This window comes from Capsella rubella, unplaced genomic scaffold (genome assembly GCF_000375325.1).
Source record: "Capsella rubella cultivar Monte Gargano unplaced genomic scaffold, Caprub1_0 scaffold_1, whole genome shotgun sequence".
Lineage (NCBI taxonomy): Eukaryota > Viridiplantae > Streptophyta > Magnoliopsida > Brassicales > Brassicaceae > Capsella > Capsella rubella.
The window spans coordinates 16,583,981-16,596,897 of NW_006238923.1; the positions used below are offsets into that span (position 1 = coordinate 16,583,981).

The 12,917-nt window shown below is 37.2% G+C and overlaps 3 protein-coding genes across 10 annotated transcripts; all 3 read left to right on the forward strand.

Moving 5' to 3' along the window:
• The first annotated feature begins 577 nt into the window (after positions 1–577).
• Positions 578–2,239, forward strand: LOC111828740 (phosphomethylethanolamine N-methyltransferase-like). Its single transcript, XM_023777390.1, has 7 exons — positions 578–696; positions 857–1,004; positions 1,096–1,376; positions 1,460–1,621; positions 1,694–1,747; positions 1,822–1,896; positions 1,973–2,239. The coding sequence occupies exons 2-7, from the start codon at positions 896–898 to the stop codon at positions 2,069–2,071; spliced, it is 780 nt and encodes a 259-aa protein (XP_023633158.1). The 5' UTR covers positions 578–696; positions 857–895; the 3' UTR covers positions 2,072–2,239.
• Positions 2,240–2,899: 660 nt separating this feature from the next.
• Positions 2,900–10,455, forward strand: LOC17897616 (phosphomethylethanolamine N-methyltransferase). 8 transcript variants are annotated; one of them, XM_023777395.1, is made up of 10 exons: positions 2,900–2,989; positions 3,296–3,391; positions 3,633–3,671; positions 4,902–6,083; positions 6,169–6,306; positions 6,399–6,536; positions 6,617–6,760; positions 6,891–8,035; positions 8,120–9,942; positions 10,038–10,455. In XM_023777395.1, exons 4-8 carry the CDS (start codon positions 5,991–5,993, stop codon positions 7,029–7,031), a joined length of 654 nt encoding a protein of 217 aa, XP_023633163.1. In that variant the 5' UTR covers positions 2,900–2,989; positions 3,296–3,391; positions 3,633–3,671; positions 4,902–5,990; the 3' UTR covers positions 7,032–8,035; positions 8,120–9,942; positions 10,038–10,455. The 8 variants fall into 8 exon arrangements, with proteins under 8 accessions (XP_023633163.1, XP_023633164.1, XP_023633165.1 ...); XM_023777396.1 differs by having other exon boundaries at positions 5,271–6,083; XM_023777397.1 differs by having other exon boundaries at positions 5,927–6,083.
• A 1,065-nt stretch (positions 10,456–11,520) lies between these two features.
• On the forward strand, positions 11,521–12,684 carry LOC111828741 (phosphomethylethanolamine N-methyltransferase-like). The gene is made up of 3 exons (XM_023777402.1): positions 11,521–12,124; positions 12,226–12,335; positions 12,433–12,684. The coding sequence occupies exons 1-3, from the start codon at positions 11,957–11,959 to the stop codon at positions 12,458–12,460; spliced, it is 306 nt and encodes a 101-aa protein (XP_023633170.1). The 5' UTR covers positions 11,521–11,956; the 3' UTR covers positions 12,461–12,684.
• The last annotated feature ends 233 nt before the right edge of the window (positions 12,685–12,917 follow it).

A 12,917-nucleotide genomic window follows, 5' to 3' on the forward strand; every position in this document is an offset into this window, starting at 1 on the left:
AACAATATCGCGGGTAATCTTGTGTTTAATGAAATGGCAATCCTTCTCTACGTGTTTGGTGAGCTCATAGAAGACCGAGTTTGCGGTAAGGTGAATTGCTGAAAGATCATAACAGTGAATGTATTGCCTCAAAAATATCCACCCCAAACATTACCAACAACTCACTGTTCCAGAGAATATCAGTCATTGTATCGGCCATGGCACGGTATTCATGCTTCAGACGAAGAACGAGATTCCACTCGTGTTAATGTGTCTTCCACGAAATTGATAAACCACCTAACTGAATAACCCAATCAGTAACACATACCTCAATGGCATATGCAAGTTATTAAAATAAAAACTGTTGGCCCCTCTTCAGAACAATTATTTTTGTTATTTTAAGATAAAGATAAAACCACAATGTGAATTCAATTGTTTAAAAATCGAATGATATTATAGATTAGAAAAAGTAAGTGTCTCTTCATGTTTCCAAGTTAGAAAGTGTCCGTCTCTTCATGGTTTCGAAGTTAGAAACCTTTTGTTTTGGTTATATAAAGAAAGCCTAATCTTTTGGATGATTATGATGATGAATGATCCCAAGTGGAACTAGTGGCAGGTGACTACATTTTCTTCAGAGAGTCTTGCTTCCATCAATCTGGGGACAGCAAGCTTAAATCAAACCCAACTCACTACCGTGAACCAAGATTATACACAAAGGTTTGTATGAAAAGTGCCAAACGTGAAAAAGATTAAAGAATAAACACTCTAATGTTATATAAAGATATATCAAATTTGATAAGGCTTTAAAAGTGTGTGTATTAGCATCAGTTCATAGATTTGTAAGGCTTTATAAGATTTTCTACTTTCTCTTATGCAGATTTGCTGGATTTGGCAAAAGGACAGCTTGGAGAGTGACATGAACATGGACTCGCAGCTTTTCTTGGACAATGTTCTGTACAAGTCCCGTTGGATCTTGCGCTATGAGCGTGTCTTAGGGGAAGGATATATGAGCCGTGGTGGAGTTGGTAATCCCATTCTTACTCTTTATCTTCATACGGACATACACGTTCTTGGATCATCTGCCTATTGTCTTTATTTTCATGGTTTCCTTAACAGAGACAACTAAAGAATTTGTGGCGAAGATGGACCTTAAACCTGGACAGAAAGTTCTAGATGTTGGTTGTGGTATTGGTGGAGGTGGCTTCTACATGGCTGAGAATTTTGATGTTCATGTAGTTGGAATCGATCTATCGGTCAACATGATCTCTTTAGCGCTGGAGCGTGCCATTGGACGCAAATGCTCAGTGGAGTTCGAAGTCGCGGACTGCACCAAAAAAACATACCCTGATAATTCTTTTGATGTCATTTACAGCCGTGACACTATTCTGCACATCCAAGTAATAAAGCAACACTTCACACAACATATCTCCTCTTTTTCTTGTATAATTCATCCTCTGCATCATTTGTATTCTCTGTTCAGGACAAGCCAGCTCTATTCAAGACATTCTTGAAATGGCTTAAACCAGGCGGTAAAGTTCTCATCACCGACTATTGCAGAAGTGCTGAAACTCCGTCTCTTGAATTTGCAAAGTACATAGAACCAAAAGGATTTGATCTCCATGATGTTCAAGCTTACGGAAAGGTTTGTGTTCTTTTCTTCTCATGAAAACTTATAATCATTTAATCAGATTCATGAAACCTTTTCTTATTGTAGATGCTGAAAGAAGCAGGCTTTGAGAATGTGATTGCTGAGGACCGTACTGATCAGGTGACTCCCACATACATCTTTTATGTATATATATTTCTTTAAAATGCTGATTCTAACATAACCATTTCTTGCAGTTCGTAGAATTTCTCAAGCGTGAATTAGAAAAAGTGAAGCAAGAAAGGGAAGACTTCATCAAGGACTTCTCAGAGGTTCTAACAACTAAATTCATTGAGCAAAACACCTCTTTGTTGCCTTTCTCATGTTAATCCAATAATATTATTACAGGATGATTACAATGATATTGTAAGATTATGGACAGCAAAGCTTGAAAGGACTGCATCTGGTGAACAAAAATGGGGATTATTCACAGCCAACAAGAAGTAGCATCCATGTTTTTAGCCCCCTACAAAACTCTATAACCATTTATGTTTCAATAAAATGTTGCTCTGTGGATGACAATATTTGCTTTTGTTTTACTATCCTGGAAATGCAAATCAAACGGGAAAAAAAAAACTCAGTTGTGTTGTTCAAAACATAACTCAAGATCTTCAACGATACTTTTGCAATATGGATCTGTTAGACAATATACTGTAACTAAAGCTTTACAGTAGAGTGGACTATATATATAGCTGGCGCATGATAAGAAAATCTCGTTACAACAGTGTATCTTCTATCTAATAATGGCATTACTTGATACATATTTTTTATGAGCCAAAGAGCTTACACTAGAGCTTACACTAGAACAATATGGATGGATTATGTAATTCAGTAGAGATACTAAACAGGGAAGATACTTAAGAAATTACTAATACAAATTTTACCAATACCTGCCTTGAATTATTGAGAGAATGAAGAAGCAGTCATCTTTACTGCATAAATTGAAGATCATAGCAAAGAACGTGTGCGTGCGATCGGTATGTACATCACGTGTGAGTATCCATCCTATGTATTAAGGACACGTGCGAGAACATATAGCTTCATATACAAGCATTTTGTAAAAGTTACCGATTTGGTTAACAATAGCCCATTATAAGCCCAATTAAGTGATCCGGGTTAGCCCATTATAAGCCCAATTAAGTGATCCGCGTTATATTTTCGTTATTTCCACTTCACGTTGCTGTCTCACATTCCACACGCACACATAAATATCAAACCTGATTTTGAAAACGAGAAACGGCTCTTTGTTCAAGTAACCGTTATAGTATACAAGTAACCGTTGTATAGGCTTCACTTCGCAAAGGCAAAAGCCTTAAGGATTTCAATTTTTTTGATTTCTCTACGACTCCTTCGCCGGATCGATTTGTAAGTTTCTTTCCTTAGTTTTATGAAATTAATCATCGGTTGATCTATCTTTCTCTTCGATTAGTAATTTATGATTATGTAGTAGCTTTTCCAGAGATTTTTTGTAAATCGCGTTTAGGGTGTATTTAATCGGAGATTTGTAATTACTTCTTAGGGTTTCTGAATTCTTCTATGATCGTCTTTGTTTTCGATTAATCTCTATATTTAATCGAAGATTTAAGTTCTTTCGTATCGTGTTTGTGTTTTTAATTAACTTAATTTGAGTATGTTTAATTAAACGGTTTCTGGGTTCTTTTGTTGTTGCAGTTGAGATCGAAGGTTGTATAAGAAGACTCATTGTGATCACAGAGAGTTTCCGACAGAGGAGGATCTCGCTTCTACAACATAATCATCTCTCTTCAGGTAAAATTCTCTGAACTTGTCCGTCTTTGGTGAGATCTTAAATATCAGAAACTATGGTCCTGAAATTGGAAAAAGTTTGTGTCTTTATTATGTCAAATGTCTGAATGGACTTGCTTGTGACAAAAGAGCCTTTTTATCGGTTCGAATATTTAACAGGGTCTGTGCATGAAAGGCATAAAACTATATTTTACAAGTGAGCTAAAGCAATCTTTTTTAATATTTTTTCAGGTATGTTTTGGAGACTCCGAGAGAATTCAGAGTGTCTAAAGACTTCAGATAGGTATGTGTTTCTCCTAAACTTGTTATGAATTAGTTTATATCGTTACAAACTTAAATTATGGCAGATGAACAAGAACCTCTGAAATTAATCTCAGCTATGTAATTAAATAGTTTTATCAGAGGTTCAAAATATGAAACTAGTGTAGGATAAGACATGTGCTTTCTCCTATGTTGATTAGTTGATATCGTTATGTTAGAAATCTGAAGTAGACATGTGGTTCTCTTACCGTTACTAATGTTTGACATGTGGTTCTCTTATACTAATCTAAATTGACTTCTTGTACATCCAAAGTGACGACTGATTTTGGCAACGACTCTATTAAGTAAAACAGATCTTGAATCTATTGTGTAGAGATTGAATATACTTGGTTGTTTTTTGCTTTTTGATTCTATGATTCGAACCCATGGTTTGAATTCTTTTGATTGTTGCTTTGTCTATCCTTTGAAGTTACAGCTTGAGTCTATTTGTTGTTATGTGGTCTATGCTTTAAAGCTATGGTTTGGATATGTTGGTTGTTTTGTGTTTTTTGATTACTTGAATCTCTGTATTGTGTGGTCTAATGCTAACCTGAATTTGTTTATTGCTTGCATCATCTATGTCTATGATTTTTATTGAACATACAGTGTATAGCTTGAAGCTACTGTATGGAGATTGAATATACTTGGTTGTTTTGTGCTTTTTGATTCTATGATTGGATATACTTGGTTGTTTTGTGCTTTTTGATTCTATGATTGGAGGCCATGGTTAGAATTCTTTTGATTGTTGCTTTGTCTATGCTTTGAAGTTACAGCTTGAGTCTATTTGTTGTTATGTGTTCTATGCTTTGTCTTAACCTGAATATGTTTACTTGCACCATCGATGTGTATGATTTGAATTGAACATACAGTGTATGGCTTGAATCTACTGTATGGAGATTGAATATACTGGTTGTTGTATAGTCTATGATTCGAACACTTGATTTTAAAATTTCTTTTGAGTGTTGCTTTGAAGTTACAGCTTGAGTTTCTTGAATCTGTTGGTTGTTTCGTGCTTTTTTCTTAATTACTTGAATATGTTTATTGCTTGCATCAGTCTATGATTCGAATTGAACATATGGCATGAATCTATTAATTCTTGCAGGGTATATACGTTGATTGAACCCATTGCTTGAGTTGAGTTCATGTCTTTTGTAATTTGATTGAATTATATTGATTGGTTAGTTGATTGAGTAACCATGAAAATGTTGTCTAGGTTTAATATTCTTTGGATTGGTCTTGGATAGTGATCATTTCAAACAATACCACGAACTCCTCTCGCAAATGTTTCCTGCAAAACAAGTAGTGTCATAACTCATAGGTAATATAGTATCAGAGAATCATTACTGAAATAGTCTTTTATACATACTGTATATCTAAATTCGTGTTTTCTTACCCCCATCATCTTAACCCACTGAACTACCGAGCCAAATTGGTATTTCTTTGGTTTGTAAGATAATCTTAAGTTTGGTACATTGACAAGAATGAATAATCATCTCCAAGAGAACCTGAAGGATACAAAAGGATCACACAGCTGAAGTTACCTCCGGAAGTTGGATTAAATTCTGGAAATCCTCTTTTGCAGTTGGTTCTTTGGCAAAAACATCAGAAACATAAAGAGAAGTGGTAACAGGGGTAGGCGTTTTGCATCTATGCATTGCGCAGGCTTTCCAGCACCTTGTCTCCTCCCATTGTGAAGTATGTAGTGTTAGAAAAACCTGTATCAAGCTTCTTACCTTTGCCTCGGTCAAAATCTGTGTCATCATGCTCAAGACCTTACCAATGAGCTTCTCCATATCATCACTGTAAGAAACCGGATGAATCTGATCATGTGTGTGCCAGATGAGGTCAACATCATAAGTCTGAACACAAAACCGTCAGATAGAGAAACCCCTTATATCTCTTGTAGAAAAATGTCATTGGGACCTCGAAACCGTGGCAAAGAACACAATAGAAACAGAATCAGGAACAAGAGTTGGTATTTGCGGTTATGATGATGATTCAGTGAAGAATCAATTTCAAGCTACCTGGTAGTAAAATGGTGTTGTAAACACTAATTTATGGAATAGTGATCAAAAGTAATATCGTTAGTGGTACTCATTCGATAAATCTATTTATGTTTATCTTCTCCGCTATGGAGTTGCATACATAAAGCATTATCTTGTCTTTACAGTGGTACAGTTGGTCCCTCTCAGCGAATTATTGAACTTCTACGTTTTGCGAATTCAATTTCTTCATTAGGGAGTGTCTCACTTTAATTTGGAAGAGAGGAAGAGAGACTTATCCAAAACAGCTAAGCTACTGCATGGAGCATTCTAGCGATTTGACTGCTGAAGCCATGATGCTTGACTCCACTGAAGCTTCTGATCTCGACGAAGAAGAAGAGCGTCGTCCTGAGGTTAATCTTATCTATCTTTCTTTTATAATTCCAATTAAGTGTAGGAGCAAATGAACTTGGCTGATCTGTTGTTTCTTTGCTTCAGGTACTCTCTTTAATCCCACCATATGAAGGCAAATCTGTGCTGGAACTTGGAGCTGGTATTGATCGTTTCATTGGTGAAGTGGCTCAGAAGGCTGGTGAAGTTATCGCCCTTGACTTCATTGAAAGCGCCATTCAGAAGGTTTTTTTTGTTCCTATGCTAAAAAGTTTCTATTTTTACCATGAATTCTTCTCATGTTTGTTTCCTTATATGTTAATGTTGTGTTCTTGCAGAATGAAAGTGTTAATGGGCATTACAAGAACGTTAAGTTTATGTGTGCTGATGTAACCTCGCCAGACTTGAAAATAGCAGATGGATCTGTCGAATTGATTTTCTCAAATTGGTTGCTCATGTATCTCTCTGACAAAGAGGTGAGATCTGGTTCTTTTACTATTCTGACTTTGTAGAGAAGAAAGGCTAATCCTTTGGATGATGATGGTGGTGATTGCAGGTGGAACTAATGGCTGAGCGAATGCTTGGATGGGTAAAGCCAGGGGGATACATTTTCTTCAGAGAATCTTGCTTCCATCAATCTGGGGACAGCAAGCGTAAATCGAGCCCCACCCACTACCGTGAACCAAGATTCTATACTAAGGTTCAATCTTTACATATAATTGTTTATGTGACTGAGATCTAAATGTTTATCTTGCAAACGAGTGTTAGACTAGCTACATGGATGTTATATATCAAGTTTGATAAGGCTTTAAAAGCGTGTATATCAACAGTTCAACAGTTCTTCAAAGAATGCCAGACACGTGAGGCTTCTGGCAAATCATTTGAACTCTCTATGTTTGGCTGCAAATGCATTGGGGCTATGTGAAGAACAAGACGAATCAGAATCAGAATCAAGTTTGATAAGGCTTTAAAAGCGTGTATATCAACAGTTCAACAGTTCTTCAAAGAATGCCAGACACGTGAGGCTTCTGGCAAATCATTTGAGCTCTCTATGTTTGGCTGCAAATGCATTGGGGCTATGTGAAGAACAAGACGAATCAGAATCAGATAACAAAAATTTTCTTTATCAGATAGTTGATTTTTCTTATCATATGATCCCACTGAGTTATTAAATTTATCATCTATCTGATGGCAGATTTGCTGTTTGCTGGATTTGGCAAAAAGTTAGCTTGGAGAATGACAAGGACTTCCAGCGTTTCTTGGACAATGCTCAATACAAGTCTAGTGGGATCTTGCGCTATGAGCGTGTCTTTGGGGAAGGATATGTCAGCATTGGTGGATTTGGTAATTCCATCTTTAATTCTTATCTTCATAAGGATACATGTGTTTGTCAATGTTCACCTACCTCTTGTCTCTAAGTTTTTGGCTACCTTAACAAAGACAACTAAAAAATTAGTGGCAAAGATGGACCTTAACCCTGGACAGAAAGTTCTAGATGTTGGTTGTGGTATCGGTGGAGGTAACTTCTATATCCTGAGGATTTCGATGTTCATGTTGTTGGAATTGATCTATCGGTCAACATGATCTCTTTCGCTTTGGAGCGTGCCACTCGCCGTGACACTAATCTGCACATCCAAGTATTAGCCAACGCTATTTAAAACATTATCGTTCTTTCACTCTTGAAAATGCTTTTTGGTTACTCTGTTCAGGACAAGCCAGCACTATTCAGGACATTCTTCAAGTGGCTTAAACCAGGTTATAAAGTTCTCATCACCGACTATTGCAGAAGTGCAGAAACTCTGTCTCAGAGCACATAGAACGAAAAGGATTTGATCTCCATGATGTTCAAGCTTACGGAAAGGTTTATTTTATTTTTTTCATATTTTATCATGATTCATTCAACCTTCTACTGTACTTGTAGATGCTGAAAGATGCAGGCTTTAAGGATGTGATTGCCAACGACCGTACTGATCAGGTGACTCCCAAATACATTTTATAGAGATTTCTTTTAATGCTGATTCTAACATAGGTCCTGCTCTTTTTCCTATCGCTACGTTAGCTACCGGAAATTATAGTGTACTTGACATGCAAGTAAGTGGAGACTAACACCGGTTTTCCCTTGAAAGTAGTCGCGCGACCGTTATTATCATCACTGTATTTTCTGGCGACAATAACCAACACCGGCAACGGCAACATTAAGAAAATGAGTGGCATAGACACTTTTAGTAATTCCTTACCGACGTTTAATTTTTGGTCGCTAAAAGTAATCGCAGCGACATCATAACAAACGGGGCCATAACCATTTTTTGCAGTTTGTAAAAGTCCTCAGCCGTGAATTAGAAAAAGAAGAGTTAATCAACGACTTCTTGGAAACAGGTCGCAATCAACAACAAAAATAAAGAAAGGAAAGTCTCCCTCGATCTAGAGAGGGATCATTCGAATTCTGAAATCTGTTTGAAAAGTGCTCCCTTATCAACTCTGGTTTGCAACCTAAAAAAGAGGGAAACAACAAAGATTAGTATCCATCCTGTTCATGAAGATTATACACAACCGTTAACTATCTGCCTTTTTAATATGAGAATATCCGCTAAGCAAGCATCAGAAGAGAAACATACATACAGTGGGAGGCTGAAGAGCATGCTCTCATTTCTTCTTCTTTGAATGATCTGGAATCAGGTTCAGAGAAGGCCGTGCTTGTTCTGCAGGTGCACCATCCGCTTGAGATGGAGATGATCCGGAAGCACATTTCAGTTTACAAGCAGGGTCTCTGATGCTTTTCCTTTTTTGATTTGCTACAAATTTGAATGGTACAGAGCTTGTAGACATTTACAACCAATCTAGCGGTTCCAGCTTTCTGAGGGTTGACTATCTTGTTCTTCCGCTTCTTCACCTTTGCAGCTTTAAATTTCGAGTGTGCAACAGGAATTGCTTCAGATTCACGACAGATACCTTCTCAGTAGATGCAAAAAGATGTGGATTCTCAGAAATGTATAATTTCCTCTCCCTGACCTTTCTCTAAAAATATATAGTTTGCAACGGAGTCATTCTCTTCATCTCTGCAACTTTTACGGCCTTCTTATCCTCGAAGTACTGATTAGTTTTCTCTAGGCTCTCTTCAATAGAGAAGAGGAAGAAAGGGATACGGTCTGCTATTTGAGGAGAATTCTGTGGGCAAAGGTTGAAAGAAAGTTAGAATATTTCAGATGAGGTGAAGACGTTAAAGTTAAGATTTAACACAATCATTATCACCTGCTTAAGTTCAGATTCAGGTCCAAGTGAGCTGGACGAAGATACTGGTTCTGGTTCTGTAGAAGATGGCTGTGGACAAAGGTAAAACCAAGTTAGAATATTAATAATGAGGAGACGACACGACGACACTAAGAAGGAAGAGACGTACGACGGAGGGTACTGTAGAGATCGAATGGATCCACTCTTTTGATTCGAAGAAGAGGCAGAGAGGAGACATGGCGGAGGGTAGACGAGGCGGTGGCAGTCTCCTCGATGACGACTGCATTGTGTAGAATCAAGGAAGCTTTTTTTTTTTTGGGTGTGTGGCGCGGGTGCAAAGGCAATCGAAGAAGGTAAACGGTTTTTTTTTTTTCCTTTAAGAAACCAGGTTTTATTAATGGGCTTTCCCAATTGGGCAAGGCCTTGTGAAGATACATATTCAGACCAAAAGGAAACAACACAACAACAAGCCCATCTCCGAAAACGGGCTCTTCTCCTGCCAACGCTTTCGTAATATCTAAGATGATACCTCTTACTCTTGCCAAGGTTTTTCGTTACAAATTCACCTCTATCAAAATGGCTTCCAACAACCCATTGAGAGATTGTGTCCAAAAGCTGTAGGAGTATCTTCGACCGAATGTTGAAGCGAGAAAGGTAAAACATATAGGGTGCTACTGCTGAAATCCATTGGAAAATACAAAATACGCATGCTTCAATGTACGTATATTTACATGTATGAGTGTATGCAGGAACATAGAAGCCATATAGCATTCAATTAAGCATGAGTATGAGGACTATTGGTTCTAAGATAATTAAGCGACAAGAGATCGATGATCTTGAAGAGAGGGCGTTAAAAGAGAGGGCGTTAAAAACTCAAGAGTACAGAGACTGCTTCCCTCGCACTTTGGTAAGAAGATTTTGTGAAAAGAATGTGCAGTAAGCAATGGGTTTTATGATGATGATATCTCAGAAGATGGTTGTAGCCCTTTCATCAAAAGGGAAGCTCATATCTGTTATCAATGAAGTTGAGAATTAGGCAATAGCGCAGAGATTGTTGGATGAGATCGCAAAAACAGCAATATTATAATTACGTGTAGTCCGCAAATCTAACGTTTATGATTATGAGTTCCGATATAATCATTATGAAGTTTCTCATACAGATTTCTATCTGACAATATTTCAAAATTCAAAAACAGCAGAAGTCCATGAGTCTCACAAGTTCAAAGAAATCAAATACATTTCTTTAGCTATAAGATTACACACAAAGAAAGAGTGAGACAGAGACGAAAAAGGTTTAGACAGAACAAGAAACTGACATGTCTTTTTAATGAATACATTGTCTCCCTTGGAGCTTGAAATTAATCTTCATTACGTCCATTTTTTCAGCTTAACCGAAAGACGAAACTAAGTAGAAGAAAAGAGGTAATGAATGCGTCAAGACTCAAAAGCAGGGGAGATGTAATTTATAAGTGGATTTAGCCATATTTACATACTCAGAAACGGGTATTAACTTTCTCCTTGCATTATATCAATTAAGAAAAGAATTAAAAAAAAGTATAGTGCTGAGTATCATCAATTATGCAAGCTCAGTTTCAGAGAGAGTACTATGCAGCATCCTAAAAAAAATATTCCAAAAGAATAACAAACAGATGATGCTTAAAATGCATAACACCTCTCAGGGTCATTGATGAGCAGAACAAAAAGGAACTGTAACGGCTGTGAATAAGAGCAATAGAAGAGAAACATACATAGAGTGGGAGGCTGAAGAGCATGCTCTCATATCTTCTTCTTTGAATTTTGTTTCTTCTTCCTCTCAAACTTTTTAATTTCTTGCTTCATCTTAAACACTTCTTCCTCCAACATTCTCTGCACATCCTTCATCATTTTCTCAGGACTCCCCTTCATTACCCGATTGACAACTTCGCAGCTTTGTCTTGCTGCATCCTTCACAGCAGCTTCCCTTCTTTCCCTCTCCTGATTATCATGCTCAGGCAAATTGTCGATGACTATCTTGTTGAGCTCTCGATATTCACGTAGCGCTGCATTGAAATTAGTCAGATTTTCACGCATTTTCTGCTGATCAGTGGACGGCTGAGATGATCCAGAAGCAACTATCACGGGTGCAATCTCAACTTCTGAAACATTAGTGATTAGACAGATGAAATTTAGATGCTTTGAAAACATTATTCAGATAATTTTAAGAGCTTTTGTAAATCACATGTATACCTTTGTAATCACTCTTCTCAGTGTGAGATTGAGATTTTGATATAGAAGCAAGTCCCACAGATGCTTCAACCTCATCTACAACTTCAGACAAAACATATCCGGTTACATACGGGTCCATCTCTTTCAAAGCAAGAGAGAGAGTAAGAGGAGATTATGATGTGTAGCGCAGAGATGAGTTGAAGTGGTTTATGAAAAAGAGGAAAGATCACAAACCCTAGTTCCACCACAACGATAATTTAATAAAAATTGGAATAAAACAAAAATGGAAAAACATATGAAAACAAGGGAGGCTAGTTACTAATGTATTTATTCTTTTCTAAACATGTAAATAATGAAAGATGAGGCTTTACAAAAAAAAAAAATTATGAATAATTTGGGTTTGTTAACCAATCACGAGAAGCATGAGCTTTTGCCAACGTGATCTAAATGGCTGAGAATTTTGATGTTCACGAGAATCAATGTATCGGTCAACGTGATCTCTTTGGCGCTGCAGCGTGCCATTGGACTCAAATGCTCAATGGAGTTCGAAGTCGCGGACTGCACCACAAAAATATATCCTGATAATTCTTTTGATGTCATTTACAGCCGTGACACTATTCTGCACATCCAAGTAATAAAGCAAAACTACACAACAACATATCTCCTCTTTTTCACTCTTGAAGATGTTTTCTTGTATAATTCATCCTCTGCATCATTTGTATCTCTGTTCAGGACAAGCCAGCTCTATTCTGGACATTCTTCAAATGGCTTAAACCAGGCGGTAAAGTTCTCATCACCGACTATTGCAGAAGTGTCGATGCTCCGTCACCTGAATTCGCAAAGTACGTTCTATGAACGAAAAGGATATGATCTCCATTCAGGTTACTCCCACATACATTTCTTTAAAATGCTGATTCTCACATAACCAGTTTCTTGCAGTTTGTACAAATCCTCAGGCTTGAGTTAGAAAAAGTGAAGAAAGAAAAAGAAGAATTCATCAGCGACTTCTCAGAGGTTCTCACAGCTGACTTCACTGAGCAAAAAACCTCTTTGTTGAGTTTCTCATATCAATCCAATCATCTTATTACAGGAGGATTACAATGAAAGTGTAAGATTATGGACAGCGAACTGGTGAACAAAAATGGGGATTATTCACGGCCAACAAAAAGTAGCATCCATGTTTTTAACCCCCTACAAAACACTATAACCATGTTTCAATAAATTGTTGCTCTGTGGATGACAATATTTGCTATCACTGGAAATGCAAATCAAACTGAGAAAAAACTCAGTTGTGTTGGTTCAGAACATAACTTAAGATCTTCAGATAAAACGATACTTTTGCAATATGGAGCTGTTACACAATACTGTAACTAAGGATTTACAGTAGAGTGGACTATATATAGCTGGCGCATGATAAAATATTT